We start from the raw sequence: 18,785 nt of genomic DNA, 5'->3' as shown, positions 1-18,785 counted from the left end.
ACAATCATTCCCCGAAAGAACCAAGCTGGCATGTTGCACAATCTAAAGGTTCTTCAAAACTTGCCATTTTCAGCATGTACGTTAGCTTGCTAGCTCGAAGGTTCCGGTTCCTGTTCCTCGTAGCAACCGGAGTTTAGAACATAAACACAAAGAAAGCAAAAAGTTAGGGACATTGGGTGGAGCTTCCTGCGCCGGAATTATCCAATAAATGAGCTGTCTTCGATCCACACTAATTACAGTAGGAAAAGCAGTTATGTGTGTAGGTTTACTGCAGAACACTTTCATAATACTATCAAGTTACCAGCAGCGACTATCTCTCCTGTGATCAGAGACTTTGGTTTCTAAAGGGGACAGTTGGCATTCAATCAGAGGCTAAATGGAATTTGGTCACTGTGCGACCTTTAATTAAGTCCTTTCAGAGGGGAGGATTTACTGTTCTGGAAGGAGAAAAAAATTAGTACATAGTATTTTCTCACCCACATAGGGCAGTAATCCATTAAGCATGTATGTTACCGCAAACTGTGCGTACAAATGAGGACTAATGCTTTAGTGATGCATTAACAGATGCATACAACAGCTATAGCATAACATAGTATATTTGCAATGGCATGGAAATGAATGGCTGAATTTGAAAAGACCTCTCCGAGAGTAATGCATTAAAATTTGATTTACCAGTTTTAGACTACTCTCTATGCACTGCATGGGCTTCTCGAGATGCACTGGATGCCATGCGCTCTTTGATTCCAATGCTTTGTGTCTCGGTAAAGGTCTTTTGTCAAGGCTTCTCCAGCCCAGCTGATAGTGGACTACAAAGAAAGGTTGTTTATCTCAAGAAGTCCTCTGCAGTGGAGACGTGTTCTGAAGAATGAGTTTTTGGAACGCTGGACATCTTAAAATTCTAAATAATGATTTATTCAACAAAAGTGCACAGACGTGAATTCTGCAGTGTTCTTTGTGCAGGTCTAGTGAGCAGGGCCGGAGCTTTGTCATTTAAATGGAAAATACACCCAAACAGCTCCGGACAATCAAAAGGAAACAAATAAGGACAAATAACGCTTCTGCATATTTTGCTCAGGAGGCCTGTTTGGCAGACTGGTGAATGAGGCTTTACTCATGCCAAGAAATTATTCAGGAGAAGAGGTAGTACTACAGAGGTAGGTACTGTACATGCCCTACTTTTTATGCTACATCTCCACTGCTGTTGCTCCAATAAGAGTTACTGCTTGGAAAATCTAAGGCTCTACTAAAGCGGGATTAAGGTTTTGGTCAACAACAATGACATCAGTCTCCATTACTTATGCAACGAGATCTTGGTTGTGGGGGATTCTTCAGTGGCTTTCTATGTGCACAGACTAGGAATGGGCTTTGATGATGATTACCATTGTAAACCCAAGAGTATACAAATGGTATTTACAGTATAACAAGCATGACTTAATCCTAATCCTGAGCTGTAATTGATTTTTCAGTGATGAGATGTTTACTGGAAGACATTAGACTAGGACGAGGTTTAATCCTTGTCTGTGACTCTGTTCAACAAGCAGGCAGCTATGTGAGTGGGCCAGATACTGTAGTGTCTAATGTTATTAGCGGAAATTATTAAATTGTTTCCTCTTAGTATGTAGTTTTTGAGAGAAATGATTAAAAAAAACATGCAATACCCAAGGTTGGATGACCTAGAAAGTGGGCAATTGCCCCAAACCCCCCAGATCCTCAAGGGGCTCCTTAATATTTACCCAATCTTATGGCTCTGTCTTGTAATGGGGCCCTGCGTCAAAATCCAGTTTTAAAGGTGCACTCCACCAATTTTACCTGTCAAAGTAGAACGTTTTTTGATGTTCTGGAGGAGAAGAAATTGTCTGAGGACATGGGTATTTACCATAGACTGTATATAAAGATTGGCGACACGTCTCTACTTCCTTTGTATTGAAGTCCCGCCTGTCCATACACCTGCCAGACCAATCGCGAGTCAATCACACCTGTCAATCTTGACATTTCAGCCCATTTTTACAGCATCAAATAACTAATAAAAACCAAATTTATCAGAAAAATTAACAAACATCAATGTGATAAGAACTACCTAAAGTGACATAAACCATCTTTGGGAAAATTATTATTTGACATGTACTTTTTATTTTTTTGTTTGGTCTATGTCCCATCCACTAACATGGATGGGGCGGGATTTATGACCTATACTGCAGGCAGCCACCAGTGGGGCGATCGAGATGTTTTGGCTTCACGTACAGTGGGGCAAAAAAGTATTTAGTCAGCCACCAATTGTGCAAGTTCTCCCACTTAAAAAGATGAGAGAGGCCTGTAATTTTCATCATATGTACACTTCAACTATGAGAGACAAAATGAGAAAAAAAAATCCAGAAAATTACATTGTAGGATTTTTAGTGAATTTATTGGTAAATTCCTCGGTAAAATAAGTATTTGGTCACCTACAAACACGCAAGATTTCTGGCTCTCACAGACCTGTAACTTCTTCTTTAAGAAGCTCCTCTGTCCTCCACTCGTTACCTGTATTAATGGCACATGTTTGAACTTGTTATCAGTATAAAAGACACCTGTCCACAACCTCAAACAGTCACACTCCAAACTCCACTATGACCAAGACCAAATAGCTGTCAAAGGACACCAGAAACAAAATTGTAGACCTGCACCAGGCTGGGAAGACTGAATCTGCAATAGGTTAGCAGCTTGGTGTGAAGAAATCAACTGTGGGAGCAATTATAAGAAAATGGAAGACATACAAGACCACTGATAATCTCCCTCGATCCGGGGCTCCACTCAAGATCTCACCCCGTGGGGTCAAAATGATCACAAGAACGGTGAGCAAAAATCCCAGAACCACACGGGGGGACCTAGTGAATGACCTGCAGAGAGCTGGGACCAAAGTAACAAAGGCTACCATCAGTAACACACTACGCCGCCAGGGACTCAAGTCCTGCAGTGCCAGACGTGTCCCCCTGGTTAAGCCAGTACATGTCCAGGCCCATCTGAGATTTGCTAGAGAGCACTTGGATGATCCAGAAGAGGATTGGGAGAATGTCATATGGTCAGATGAAACCAAAATAGAACTTGTTGGTAAAAACTCAACTCGTCGTGTTTGGAGGAGAAAGAATGCTGAGTTGCATCCAAAGAACACCATACTTACTGTGAAGCATGGGGGTGGAAACATGACGCTTTGGGGCTGTTTTTCTGCAAAGGGACCAGGACGACTGATCCGTGTAAAGGAAAGAATGAATGGGGCCATGTATCGTGAGATTTTGAGTGAAAACCTCCTTCCATCAGCAAGGGCATTGAAGATGAAACGTGGCTGGGTCTGTCAGCATGACAATGATCCCAAACACACCGCCCGGGCAACGAAGAAGTGGCTTCGTAAGAAGCATTTCAAGGTCCTGGAGTGGCCTAGCCAGTCTCCAGATCTCAACCCCATAGAAAATCTTTGGAAGGAGTTGAAAGTCTGTGTTGCCCAGCGACAGCCCCAAAACATCACTGCTCTAGAGGAGATCTGCATGGAGGAATGGGCCAAAATACCAGCAACAGTGTGTGAAAACCTTGTGAAGACTTACAGAAAATGTTTGACCTCTGTCATTGCCAACAAAGGGTATATAACAAAGTAGAGATGAACTTTTGTTATTGACCAAATACTTATTTTCCACCATAATTTGCAAATAAATTCATTAAAAATCCTACAATGTGATTTTCTGGATTCTTTTTTCTCATTTTGTCTCTCATAGTTGAAGATTGATGAAAATTACAGGCCTCTCTCATCTTTTTAAATGGGAGAACTTGCACAACTGGTGGCTGACTAAATACTTTTTTGCCCCACTGTATACAGTCTATGCATCAATCCCTGGTATTTACCATGGAGGGTGAGTCTAACTATAGATGCTTTTGAGTTGCACTATGGGGAATGTAAGAGCCATTATTTTTGGAACCGGACCCGTAGAAGGGAATACAAGTCAGGATAGCTCTACCTCTGCTTCTTTGAAGTTGGACATTCTTTTTTTTAATCTCTCTCACAAGTCCCTTTATTTAATGGCAGTACAATCCAAAATGGTTGGATTGCCCCTTTATTACCTTTAATATTTCAGTTGTTATTATGCTGACATCGTGCATTTGTAAAAAATAAAAAAAATATGTGTTTTATTGCAAACTTACTCAGTTACTACTACTGGGGCACTGGACAAAATATGCTTGAAGCAATGCCATATTTAGCCATGGCAATGAAGGTCCCCTTACCTTGACAAATATTTTACCAAAACTGGTGATGTTTCTCTAACCCCAACAAGTCTACCTTAAGCAACAATCGAGAAAATATATGTCATATGAATTTTCTTTGCAATGGTTTTGGATAGCAGTGGCAAACAAAGTGCATTCGATTTAAAAAGACTTTCATGAAGGCATTGGCATATCATTTATTTATTTATTTAGATTGGACATGTTGGTCCTTAATGTGAAAAAAAACTGGTGTCAAGTAACAAAGCATTATTTATTCCAACAGAGTGTGATGTCTTATATTGAAGTTAATGCTAATCATGTAAAAGTGAAGATGGTGCAGGATTTGCCTTGCCCCCCCCCGACTGAGTAAGCATGTTCCTGCAATACAGGAATCTGCAGTTTCAGGACCGCATTCCTAGGGCCCTAATTTTTCCAAGGAGGTGCTAGAATGTAGCAACCGTAACCCTAACCTGGACTGGGGCCCTGAAACTGCAATTGACTCAAGGTCATCACTGCTATAAGACCTTGCCCATCAGAATGGCGGTCAAATGGACATCATTCAATTATCATGTCCTACCATAGACTATAACATTTTCACACTGGCAATGTAAGTCAGGGAATTCTGTTAATAATAGACTGGAAGCTGCCATTTCCATGCACCTGCTCTATTTATTTAGTGAAGAAAGCACAATAGATGGAACTAGATGTGTGTGTGTGTGTGTGTGTGTGTGTTTGTGTGTTTGTGTGTTCTTTGTAATAATCACAAGCCACTTAAACAGGCAGGTTATTTTTGAAAAAAAAAAATCAGGGAGGTCTGCTTGGTGCTGTCACACCACCCTGTCTGGCCTGTATAAAACCACTTAGCACAACACACGGTGGGTTTGCCCCATTCATAAAGCCAACAGCAAGAACTCTCATGTTGCCTGTTGCCTCCACTGTTCCTAAAATAACCAGGCATCATCATCCAGCACCTCCTCCCCTGCTTCAAACCCCGCCACATTGGTTACAGTTAAGTACATAAATCAGGCGCCACCGCTGCTGTAGGAGCTGTAGAGGCTGACAGGAGACACACATGCACTTATTCACACCGCCGCGGCTTGTCGCTGCTACAGCAGCCGGTGCGGCGAAGGAAACTCGCGGCTTTTCCCCCCCATCACACAGAGGCGGAATGGCTTGAGATCAGACAACACGGACCCGTCTCGATCGGCTGGTGCACGATGATTTTCTGACTGACTGTCTGTATGTCTGTCTGTCTGTCTGTCTGTGTGTGTCCGTGTGTCTTACCGCGAATTGCTGCAGTGCTGTTTTTCCAGGTGTTGTGGTGCGTGTGTGTGTGTGTGTGTGAGTGAGTGTGTGTCTGAGTGAGTGAGTGAGAGAGTGTGTAAATGTGTGTGTGAATGTGAGTGCATGGTGCTGTAGCATGGTGCAATTCTCTTACGAATTGGACTAAGCCGGGGAACGGAGTCTGATGTCACATGTGCTTCATCGGAGGAGACGGGGCATCTGGAAGCTGGATTTTGTGGAGGATGCTGCGGCAAGTGATACACAGAGGGCTCAAGGCTTCGTTCTACTGGCTCGGCTTATTCGTTAGCAGGCACCCGGTTTTCTTCCTCACTGTCCCCGCGGTCCTCACCATCATTTTCGGATCTACCGTGCTGAGCCGATTCAAGCCGGAGACGGACCTGGAGGTGCTGGTCGCCCCTACTCACAGCCTCGCTAAGATCGAGCGGAGTCTCGCCAACAGCCTGTTTCCCATCGACCAGTCGAAGCACAAGCTGTACTCGGATTTGCACACCCCGGGCAGATATGGCAGGCTGATCCTGCTGGCCAAGTCCGGGGGGAACATCCTGGAGCTGGCCGACCAGGTCCTGCAGGTCCACAAGCAGGTGTTGGATTTGCACGTCAATTACAAGGGATTCAATTACACGTTCGCTCACCTCTGCGTGCTGAGCCACAGGGACAAGCGCTGCCTCCTGGATGATATCATCACCATCTTCGAAGATATCAGACTGGCTGTGCTTTCCAACAGCACTTTCCATAAGGTGCCCGTGAGCTATCCAAACACAACATTAAAGGTGAGACTTTATTAAACACTGCAGCTCTTTTTTTCTTCTTTTCTTTTTTTCTTTCTTTTTTTTTTTTTTTTTTTTTACATAGCCACATGTCAGCCAGGCCTGTAGCCTACACACTACAACAACCCTCCCCCCCCCAGAAAGAAAAATCTCTCCATGAGAGCGTGGTGACAGTGCAGCAGCAGTAGTCAGCATGGCTGGCCCTCAGAGCTTGCCATAATTTCTGAATGAATGCAGTGGGTTTGTATTCACTCAGGCTGTGATGTCGGGCTGCAGATTGCTGCATATGTGAGGGAACCCTCTCCATAACACAGACAGCCAGCTTTTCAGTTGTCACCCTTCCTTGCAGGTGAATTGATTGGCTGCATGTAGCCCCTCACTGCCTGCTCTCTCTCTCTCTCTCTCTCTCTCTCTCTCTCTCTCTCTCTCTCTCTCTCTCTCTCACACACACACACACACACACACACACACACACACACACACACACACACACACACACACACACACACACAGGGATATCCTGTCTTTTTTGATGCAGTGTCCCCCTCTTGCCTTCCCATGGCTACATTGGCTAATAGACTCCCAGGTATTCTGCTTGCCTGGATTATTCTTTCTCTCAGTTTCTCAGTGAGATCTGACTGCATATATGCAGCTGTAGCAACCACACACACACACACACCTACGCGCACGCACACACACACACACACACACACACACACACACACACACACACACATTTTCAATAAGTAAGCCTACTGTTTGCCTAGGTTTTTGTGTTAATATTTAACCAATTCCATCCTTGCACACCACAAGGCAAGTGCAATGTAAGGTTATGGTTATATTTTAAATTTGCTGCATGATGTGTGTTTTTAATTAGTTTCTGTTGTGTTGCCTTGAAGCACGTTCACTGTACTGTACATATTTGATAGAAAATAGACATAATGGACATTAGAACAACCAGCTTATTCAACACTAGGGGACTAGATTGTGGGGTACACACCACTGTACACTGCTTTTTCCCTATCTGCCATACACATACTGTAGGCTCAAACTGACACAAGCGCATATTTAATGTATCACAAGCCGGGTTGTAACTTGCACTGAGAGCTGCCACAGCAGTGTGAGCTATCCGAGCAGTACCGGTGTCTGAGTGGAGTAGTAAGATCATTCATTGTCGTGTTGCAGACTGTTTGCCTCCTAATATTCAGGTGAAGGGATGCATAGTGTTTTCTTGTTTTGGATGACAAGTGGGAGTCAAATATGGTTTGTGCAGTTTTTTTGTCCTAATACACCTGTTTATTCCATTTAAAGCACTATAGCATTCTCTCAAAAGAGTGATAAGAAAGGAAAATATGATTGCCTCTACATATTAGTGATGGGGGGAAAAAATCGTTACAGCATAGTATCGTATTAATCTATTATTTTATTGTTGTTGGTCAGTTTGTCTGCTTGACAATCCCAATTTTGCAGCATAAAATTGAAGTGAGATGAACAAACAGAGAAATGTATCTTTTTAGATAAAACAGATGTTGACAAAGTTTTCCTTTGGGGACATCATTTGAAATTGGGAAACATTTTAAGTTGCAATACATCGCAGAATATCGCAATATGTTTAAAATTGCAATCATATTGTATTGTGATGATATTGTATCGTGAGGCCTCTGGTTACTGTAATGGGTTGAGAAAATTCGACCTCGTGAGAGAAATAAACCATTTTAAAACACACAGAATTATCTGAAAATGCAGTATCATAAATCTGAAAACAGGGATTGGGTTTCTTGGCTTATACACATTTGGTATTTTGGAAATACATGGTTTTCACAAGGCATTGAGAAAAATAATCAAGCTTTTTTCATGGAAGACATTTTGACTGGCCGCAGCAGGAAACCAGGTGTAATTAATAACATTAATGATGGTTCAGTTCCATTAAGTGTCCCACTGAGCCAGCACACACAATACCAGGACCTCCCCTAAGTGGAATGCAGCCATCATTAGTGTCATTAAATACACCTGTGTATTTCTGCTTTGTCAAAATGTCTGTCGTGAAAAAGGTATATTACTGTACTGTATCAGAACTGTGTCTCAGAACTGTGCACCTTACCCCCCTTTTTTTTGCAGTACTTATTTTATTCCATGTTGCTATATTTATTTTACGTACATGTTGGCACTGGAAAAGGAGTTGCTTTTAATCTCATTGTGTACAATGTGTAATGTGTAAAAGGCATTATATTCATGATACAAAGTTAGTTACACAATGTATCCTCATATAGAAATGATCGGCATGAAGTTTATTATGAACCAGACATTAGACTTTTTAGTTCTGGATGCAATCTGAACGATGCAATTATAATGAGTCACTTCCCTGTCTTATCACAGGGAGAATAAACAGCCACTTAGGAGAGTCAGATAGTTTACAATATTCAGTATTAAATACATTCATACTATAGACATGTATTGCAGCAATATCTATTTATTGCAAGACAAGAGACAAAACATTAACATATAGCAACAACAGAACAAAACAAAACTAGGTCTTAAATCATTTTAAAGAGGTCATAATTTTCCTACGTCCGTGCAACGCTACCTCATTATGCTCATTTTTTTTGTTCCATGGTGTTGTAGTTCTTTCTTTCGCTAGTCCAAATACGAGCAAAAAAATTTGCTATATTTTTTTCGTATCTCTTTCGGATTGTACCACAGACATAAAACGGATTTTATTCTTCAGCTCTACAGAAATGCAAGTTAAGCGATACTTGGCTTGAAAAAAAATAATTTAGTTAGTTAATTTTAGCTTAGTTGATGATGGGATAAAAGTCTTAAACTTCATTCATAATGGTCTTAAGAAGGTTTAAAAAGTCTTAAATTTGACTTGGTGAAACCTGCAGAAACCCTGTCGACCTCAGTAGTCGTGTGTGTGTTTTGCAAAAAGGAGTGAAGTCTAGTTCCCCTTTGTCAGATTGTGATATTATCCTGTAGATTTTGGGAATATTAATCAATTCTGAGGTTGGGGGAGGAGGATCAAGGTTGGTGGCCATAATGTGTAGTTGTAGTATGTAGTTTGAACAGATGATTTAAGTTATAGATATTCCAGAAATTGTTTGCTCCTGATGTACTTCTGGACCAACTGGGGGAATGAAACCAACATCTTATTATGGAAGATGTGTTTAAGAAGTGTGATGCCTTTTTGGGACCATGTGCGGAAATTAAGTGGTTTGTTATTACTTGAGATAATCTGTGTTGTTCCATATGGTGGGTTCCAAAAGTGGTCTGTGATTTTGTGGAATTTCAATAGGCTGTCAGAGTTTCTGCTACTGTTGATATTTTAAAACATGGATGATGTTTTATGGATTGGCTGAGAAATGGTAAATTTAAATTCTGAATGTCTTTACATGTGCTTTGCTCTCTATCTAACCATGTTTATGAGAAACGTCCAGTTTACTCTGTCAAAGGCTTTTCCTGCATCTAAGGTAGCTATGATGGTTCCTTCTTGGTGTTATGATGAAAATTAATAATAAAAATAATAAAATTGAATAGTCTGCATTTGTTGCTGGATCAATGTCTACCTTAAATAAAGCTGGTTTGATCTTAGTGAATTATTGATGGAGTGACTTTTTCTATTCTACAAGCTAGTGCCTTACTGAGGATTTTTATATCCACATTGAGGGGGAAAATGGGATGGTGTCAGTACCCGATCCGTACCGCCTGTAAGATCCGTTCTGCGCATTCGCATGATTACGTAGTAGAAAACTAACAATGTCCCTGTGCGATTTGTACCACGCATGCGTTGAAACACTTTACGACCAAACATCACAACTTTTGTATTAAATCTTTATTATACAATAGTCATACAAATAATCAAGACTTGTTGTCGGTTGTCACTGATCCAAAACCGTGTAGCGACGTCGTTGTGTTGTTTATGTTAATGTTTTTACTTTTAATACTTCGTCTTGACTAATAACCATAGACTGTATATTATTAATGCGATGAAGTGTAAACGTACATAAGTGTCCTTTCGAAGACGGGATGACAGCTCTTCCAGACACCACTGCTGTATACCACTATAGTAGCTACATGCTAACGGCAGTAAACATTTCATCTTAGCTGGCAATGTTGTTAAATTCTCCCCAATTCCGGGTCACATTCCTGCTGAAACATGTCTGATTGTGTAGTGTTTGGTTCAGAATCCTTAATCTGCGATTTTGTACGTTAGAAAGTGCTGCTTCATTCCACTACAATCTAACGTTAGCATACTTATAGCTAACTATTGTAGCTGCATGCTAACGCGACATAGCGGAGCATATATAGCTAGCTATATATGTACGTATGTAGCAGGACTTTGTACCATAAAAAATCACCAATAAAAGCTTCTAAACCAAATACTAAACAAATACAAATACAGTAAAGTGACCGGAATTTGGGGTGAAATGTCCAGCATTGAGCTACATAATAGTTAGCTAGGAGTATGCTGGTCTCTGACAGAGATCTCATTTGTAGTCCTGTTTTTACCTGATACTTTCATAAAAGTACAAACACATAAAGTGAGAGGTATATGCACATGATTAAACTTTATTTCAAGCATGATTAACCTGAAGCAGGACGGAGTCATGACTTAAAACACCAAAGGAAGGCTTCTAGCTCAGGCTAGCTGGCGTTAGCAAATTACCTTCAAAGTTGCAAAGAAATGATGAAACGGAAAATTTGAAGTCTTTATTTAATTTGCTACATGGTGTTGTACTGGATGGCCAGACGACCCTCCGTATATCATTAACAGATACTTTCGGCAACTCCAGCAAACACCTTGTAAACTTCATCTCTGCCATCATAACGGTCTACTGTCACTGTCTAATGTTTTCTTCTGGTAACCATAGAGCTGTGCGCAAGCGTAGAACTGATCAGGCAGTGTCGTAAAACACGTTGAGTTTCTGCGCATGCATGAATTATGCGCATGCGCAGAACGGATCTTACAGGCGGTACGGATCGGGTACTGACCGATGGTCACTTGATGGCAGGGTCGGGTCTTTCTTCGGTTTAAGGAGGAGTATTATATACTTTTTTATTTAACTATTTTGTGGCTTACATTGTTATCCGGCCTTTTAATTGTTAAAATATTAGTTCACCTCAAAATAAAAAATAGATGTATTGTCTCATGTACAGAACCCATTGTGGTATCTAGCCAGTTCTAAGAAATTCTGCTGCTGCCCCAATACAATTTTCATAGTTTCATGATTCATAAGAAGTAGTTCCAATGAAAACTGTTCATATGGTCTGGGATTTATCCAGTGCAATAGGAGATTCCGATTTCATTCCAGAAATAATGATTTGACTCCAGAAAAAAAATTCCATTCAATCCTATGGTATTGTGGTGATGGCAGTAGTCTCAGATGCATTGAAGACACATTGGGCTCTAGGAAATTGTGATGGCCATTTTCCCCTGTTTTCTTATGTTCAAGTGATTTATTATCGACTGAGTAATGAAAATAATCATAAGCGCTGCAACTAACGATTATTTTCATTATTAATAGATTTGCTGATGATTTTGACTAATTGATTAATCATTTTGGTCAATAAAATGTCAGCCAATAGGGGAAAAACATTGACCACAGTTTCTTAAGGCCCAATGGGATGTCTTCAAATGGCCTTTTCCCCTCAAGACAGTCCAAAACCCAAAGATATTGTGTTTATAATGATATAAAACATAGAAAAGCAAAAAGTCCTTACAGTTGAAAAGCTAGAACCAATTAACAATTGGCATTATTTTAGAAAAAAATGACAGTCAATCGATAATCTAAAGTGTATCTACACTATGCATGCATATACTCAGGAACACTCATTAACTCATTAACGCTTCTCCAACACAAATTCCAGTTTTTGTTTTTGTTAAGGTTGATGTGACCTCCTTCCTCTCCAGCTCTCCTCACTGTGTATGGGGCATTCTGCACTACCCATGTTCCTGAATCCTTCTTCTCTACGTCTGCCTGTTTGACGAGCTGTCTGGGCTAATTCATTTGCCTGACTTCTTATGCTTTATCCTCCTCTTTGATGTCACAACCAGGGTTTATTTCTGTGCTTGTTATACAGACATAGTCTTTGAAAAAAAAGACTCCTACTTTTTGCTGAGCTGAACTTTAGCTCTGTTCCCAGGAGAAAATGCTTAAAATATATATTCTTTGTTTTTCTCTGTCTGCGTTATTTTCAGCTGTGTAGTCTTTTTAAACTGTAAGGTATTACAAAATGTAAATTACATTAAACAATATGATTTAAAAAAAAAATACAGCAAATTGGGCTTCATTAACAAATACAATTGGACAATTCCAACATATTAAGGTGAACTATATCTAATATAGAAAGAGATACCGATATCAAAGTACAAATAAGCAGCAATCTAAGGAGAAATATGAAAAATACCTGCCAGCTTTTGTACTTTGGTTTAATCCTGCATTCATACCAGCAGCAACCATATCTCCCTGCTAATGTCCGATGGTTAATTAGAGCTTGTTGATTACTAGGTCAAGTGCCAAAGTTGTTACAGCAACAGATTGGTCATATGGCAACGCTGGTATGTGATTATCTGATAGCCGATAGGGCCCAAATATTAGTTTTCCCTTAATGACAGTCAAGTCACAGTTTGTCTCAGGTACAAATATTTCAAGCTGACTCTGATAATGAGTATAAAAAGTATAAGCAATAAGCTTCTTTTAAAAATATTTTTCTTTAAGTTTACTTTTTTGCCATGTTGGCTATAGGGATGGCACTGTCAGCTGGTTGGTGGTCAGTCCACCACTTTGATCCAAACTGAAATATCTCCACAATTAAATAATGGATTGCCAAGAAATTTTTCAGAAATCCCAATGACTTTGGTGATTCCCTGAAACCACCATTAGCATCCTGTCCACCATGTTTTTTTATTACCATAACCAGGACATTTTCATGACCTTAATCAAGTAGTTTTGTTGCCTAAACCAGACCGCAATTCAAAAGGTGGCGGATCAGAAAACACAAAACATATAATTACTTTTTGTAATAATCATTTGTAACAGATTTGGAAGGCACTGGCAAACGACGGCATCCAGTTCATAGGTGCTGCTAAATCAGAAAATGCTTTAATGGATTGTTTTGTGTTGCATTTACATGTGGCTCTTTGTAGTTGGCTTATTTGAAGCAAACAATGTTCTCAATGCTTAGGTTAACATTTAGTGACCCTCATTATGCTACTGTTGAAGTGTGGTGATATTTTGAGCCTTTTTAGTGGTATAAATAGTTTAAAAAAATTTGATTTGTTTTTACTTTCCCTGTGTCCCGAATACTAGCGTTGTAAGCTTATCAGCGGTCTGTGCTAGCTTCTTTCAAGCTAAAAACACATTCGATTAGCATGAAAACATGTCCCAGAGAGCGATCAAGTGGGTACACATCTGTTAATAACCCCTAGGTTCGTTTTGCGCCGGAATTGTCCTTTAACAGAATACATGTCTGGCTGAGGTAACATTTAGTAATTAGAGAGAATAAATACATCAGATTATAGATCACCTACAGTCTGTTGTATATTACCATCTGCAACAGATCACCTGTTTAGCATTTTAACAGCCTACTATGTCCTAATGAAAACAATTGAAGATTGCGTTCAAGTAGATATATTGGTCTGATATCATTGTAATGAATCAAAATTGGATCTAACAGGATGTGAGTGTTTCTATGACTTCCTGTACAGACTAAAGGTTGATTAAAACAGCTGGAAACTGTCTGACTTTACCGCAGCTTTTTTGTCACCACCCTCTACTGCTGCCGCCTGCTCCCGTCCACTTTACAGGCTAGGTACTGCTCATCTTAATCAAGCCTATTCTGTTGTCCTTTTTCTGGCTCCGGTAGAAGATGACAACACGATTATTCATCTCTCGCCTACAAAGTTCTGATTGACTCGGCTGTTTCTCCCACTGGGAAGCCAGGGGTCACATTCAATCTCAAAACGGTGTGCAACGTTTTGCTACGGTTTCCATGTTAAACGACATGTTAACTCGGAACGGTGTGCAGCAGTTTGCAATGGTGTAGGGCTGGATTCAAATTTGAATATTCGCTCGATAGGTAGGTATTCGAGTTTCAATTTTGGGATTCGAATATTCGTTTTTTAAACGTGCATGCAGGCTGAAATCTACTGTGGTGTTTTGTCGGTATTAACCCGCTAGCTGCTGGCAAATTTATGCAGCGCTATGTCATCCATCTCAGCCAAGAATAGAGAAATATTGAGTTACAAGCGAGCATCTGGTGTTTGGAGAGGTCTGTATGGTTAATACTGTAGCAGCCTGGTGTAGTTTTCAGGCGATTTGATAAAGGTAAAGCTAATATGACCGTTCACATTCGCTCTAGTGAGGCAGATCAACCTGAGCTCACAGAATTCCATAAAATGAACACAGCCCCTTAACTCAAAATCTGTGGCAGTTTCACGGAATCGCAAAACATTCCGTGATGGGCCCACGGAAGAATTCCCTGAAATGAACACGGATCGCCGAAAATTCCGTGATGGGCCCACGGAAGAATTCCGTTAAATAAACACGGCCCCTTAAGTTAAGGAAACGCTCGTGGGTGGGCTTACGGTTCCGTGACACGCGGGAAGAACGGGACGGTTGGGTTCAGGAAAAGGTCGTAGGTGGGCTTACGGTTCTGTGACATGCGGGAAGAACGGGACAGAAAAGAAGAAAGCAACTTTAGGAAACTTGACACGCGGGACACAAACCCTGGTCTCCTGGGTGAAAGTCCTGTGTTTGACCCATCCACCACCCCAAACAACAACAACAACACCTTACGCGGAATTTCGACCTTACATACTACTCGCTACTGTAGTCGATCTTAATGCTACGTCATCTTCTCATTGAATTTACATTGGCATTGTTTTCTGTGGTGGCCACACAGATTTTTCACACATTCCGTGCCACCACCACGTAATGCGCTGTTAACAATTCGTGATCATTTCACGGAATTCTGTGCGACCAGGCTGGCCGGATGCATGTCTTTTCGCCGATGTCCGTTACCTTACTGCTTTCTTTGTGTTGGAATTCTAAACACCGGTGGATGTATGAGGACTATGGTTAACTGCTCCTCAGATCTCTGCAGGGTAAATCCAGACAGCTAGCTAGACTATCTGTCCAATCTGAGTTTTTTGTTGCACGACTATAGCAAATTTTGAACGTACACGTTTCACCAAAACAAGTTCCTTACCGAGGCTATTTTGCAGCGGCACCGTGCGGAGCTTAGCGCCGCCCATGAATATTGTGATTGGTTTAAAGAAATGCCAATAAACCAGAGCACATTTTTCTCCCATCCCGGAATGCTGTGTGGACTAGCCAGACCCTCCTCCGCAGCGCTGTGGAGGAAGGTCTGGCAAAGCGAGACTAAGGACGTTTTCACACATGAAAGTCCGAACCAAGGTCCGGACCAAGGTTCATGTTTTTGTTACATTGTATACATTTGATCCGGTAAGTTTTGGTTTCACACTGCAGTTATGCAAGCGCACCAAAGATCTATACGGGACAAAACTACGTCCTGCCGTCTTCACATACGTGAGCTGCGTCTCCAGATACTTATAATTGATTGGTTTGTAGACGGGCTTCCCCGTTCTCTCGTATCTTCTCTCTGTGTTGGAGTTTTTTCAGCTGACTGCTGCTCTCCCATACAGCGGCGGCTCTTTTTGTTTTGTTGTGATGTTTGAGAAGCAAGACACTGGAACTTTCTGGAGAATTTATTCAGAGACAAATGGAAACCTACACTGTACATTTACTACCACTTAACAAATAAACTGCTGATGTATTCTCTGCTCTGATAGCCGACAGCTGTCTGCTCTGAGCGCATTCACCGTTACTCTCACTCTCTCATGTAGCCTACACACTAAGCACCGAGCTATTCCTTAAAGGAGCTATTCCCCGGTCTTGTAACACAAGGAGAGCCTGCCAGAGCTTCTTCTATTTGGTCCGAAAGTCCGAACCATCCAAAAAATGCTTTCACACTGTAAACGAACCGGACCGAGACCACCTCTTTTGGTTGGACCAAAATTTGGTCTTTTGATCCGGACCGTGGTCCGGGGGAGGTTTCACACCTGTAATTTTGGTTCGGATCAAACTGAAAAGTCCAAAGTCCAGACCAAATGAGGTATGTGTGAAAACGCCCTAAGCAATAGCTGACTGTGTCCAGCAACAACAAAGCAATGTCGCTTCAACTCTCACTTCATCTTTTTTGAAGTTCAAAATTTTTTTGTTTTTTTAGGTACAGCCCTACAATAGTGGTGGGTGGTAAGTGTGTCTCTTGTGTAGTGGCTGTGTCAGGTGATTCCCAATCAGTAGCGATGTGTATGTAAACTCATGGTAATTAAAAAGGCAGTGAGCTTGCACACACAGCAGTGTTCAACACACGTTTTGACAAGGCTGAATGTGGCCCAGGTGAGCAATAACACCAGACCTATTTAAATCACTATAAAATAAAAAAAGATGATTACATTACAGGCTGAGAATGTTTGATATCTTCAGATAGTATGATTCATTAAATATATCTCAAGATAATTGGCTTAAAACATAAATGAAACATGGTTGTGATCAAGATTGTGATTTGTCTTGATCAGATGCCTATTGCTATTGCTATTGCCTATTGTTTCAGCCCATTCTCCTGAGATACCAGTTTGATATCTCAAGATCAGAATCAGAATCAAACAAAGATCATTTTGTGATAATAAGATACCTTATAAAAGCATCTGGCTGCCTGCCTTTATAGATTATAAAGGGTTAAGGTTATATAAAAAGGCAGAGGTGTGCCTTTTCTGCAGTAAATAAATATTCTAACAATAATAAGATTGTGTTTCACAAGCTCACGCTTCTGGTTCCATTCATGAGAGGACAGTGAAATTGAGTGCTGGATTGGATGAAGCTATCGGGTAGTTTGGGTTGGATGGTGCATGGCAATGTCAAGCTAAGGTCAACCTTTGTTTTACACCCCCCGTTCTCTTTAATAAATCATAAAATTGGAAATGAGCGCGGCAGTGGCGAGGCAGTAGGAAAACAGCTGATGGGCAGAATGAGCTCTGTGACAGTTTAAATGCTGCAATAGATGGAATGTGATTGGAGGATGGGAGAACAGACGAGGCACAGGAATTAGCTGATGGGATTAGCTCTGTGTGTGTGCCAATAATTGGCTCGCCCTGGGGTGCGTTTGGGCAATAAAAAACAGTCAATACAATCCTCAGATGTCTCCTGAAGTTGCATTAAAACTCTTAATTAGGAATTGTCAGCATAACATAGTTTATTTTTATTTGCTTGAGTCATTAAGTAGGACAATATAATTTTATAAAATAAAAACACACTGATATCATTATGGTACAATACCACTGAAAAGGATTGAATAATTTCCCAACCCTGCCCCAATAGATAGAGTGGTTGCATGGCTGACAATGAATGAAAGGAAGCCAGATAAGTATGTAGCATCACTTCAGGATTATTTCTCACTGAAAATAAAGAAGAAAAAAACCCAATAAGGTTTTGATTCGGTGATGTCATCAAGAAGTGAAATGCTGCACTTTTTATGAAAACACCCTGGGGTGTTTTTGACCATTTCATGCTGTTCTGATCTGTGGTATGTGGTCCTGCTACAAATACAATGAGTGTGTCTCTTTTTGAGAAACCTCTGATTTTACATGCTGATGGTTATCAAACATGTATAAATTACTAAGGCTGTCAAAATAAATGTGATAATAACAAGTAAACGCAAATTCCTTTTTAACTTCTCTTTATCTACTCCCCAGAGACTAATCACAGTTACCTCGGGGTCACAGCACATTATTTTGACCCACTGGTGGGAACGTGCATGTTTTGACTGTTATGAAGAGCACTTTCTGCAATTAGTCAGACAGTGGGTCATTGAACATAAAGCCAGCACTATGACCACCAGGGCCGGAGTGGGACTCATTTTCAGCCCTGGAGTTTCATGCCTTAGACCGGCCCACTTTACTTCACGACTGACTATATTTAAAAAAATGTAATCAAAACCTTAATATATAAGTCTGCAATAGCACCCTGTTCTCTATAGCATTGTAATTCAGTGAATCCTTGTAAAATATCACAATTCCAGGTTTATTAGAAAAGTTAACATCTTAACAACCCAATGATGTTCAACAATATCAGAATCTATTTTCTGGGCAAATAAGTAATCACAGATATCCAAAACTTGAAATTAAATAAAGAACAAGATACATTGTATTGCACTTTCTAATGGCACCATAATTAATTTTTTCCTTTGAATAATATTTCATATAACTTTCTATTCCCTTTCAGTCGTGGGCTGTGTATATTTACTATCATAATTTCGAGGATAAAGGCATAATGGGTCACAAGTAATATTTGGGCATAAAAAGTGATTATATTGTAACTAATCTGATCATGTTTGCTTGTTCACACAATGTGGTACAACAGCTTACAGTAGATGTGCCTTCCACACTGACAGCAGCTATCCCTGATG

The 18,785-nt window shown here is 40.6% G+C and overlaps 1 protein-coding gene across 1 annotated transcript in view; it reads left to right on the top strand.

Moving 5' to 3' along the window:
- Window positions 1–5,398: 5,398 nt before the first annotated feature.
- Window positions 5,399–18,785, top strand: part of ptchd4 (patched domain containing 4) — a 71,760-nt gene continuing 58,373 nt past the window's right edge. The window contains exon 1 of the mRNA XM_031300178.2: window positions 5,399–6,302. Coding sequence (XP_031156038.2) covers window positions 5,703–6,302 — 600 coding nt within the window. The 5' untranslated portion in view covers window positions 5,399–5,702. The remainder of the gene's footprint in view (window positions 6,303–18,785) is intronic.

The sequence above is a fragment of the Sander lucioperca genome, chromosome 19 (assembly GCF_008315115.2).
Source record: "Sander lucioperca isolate FBNREF2018 chromosome 19, SLUC_FBN_1.2, whole genome shotgun sequence".
Lineage (NCBI taxonomy): Eukaryota > Metazoa > Chordata > Actinopteri > Perciformes > Percidae > Sander > Sander lucioperca.
Note: the sequence above shows the minus strand (reverse complement) of the source record. Positions and strands in the feature narration are given on the sequence as shown.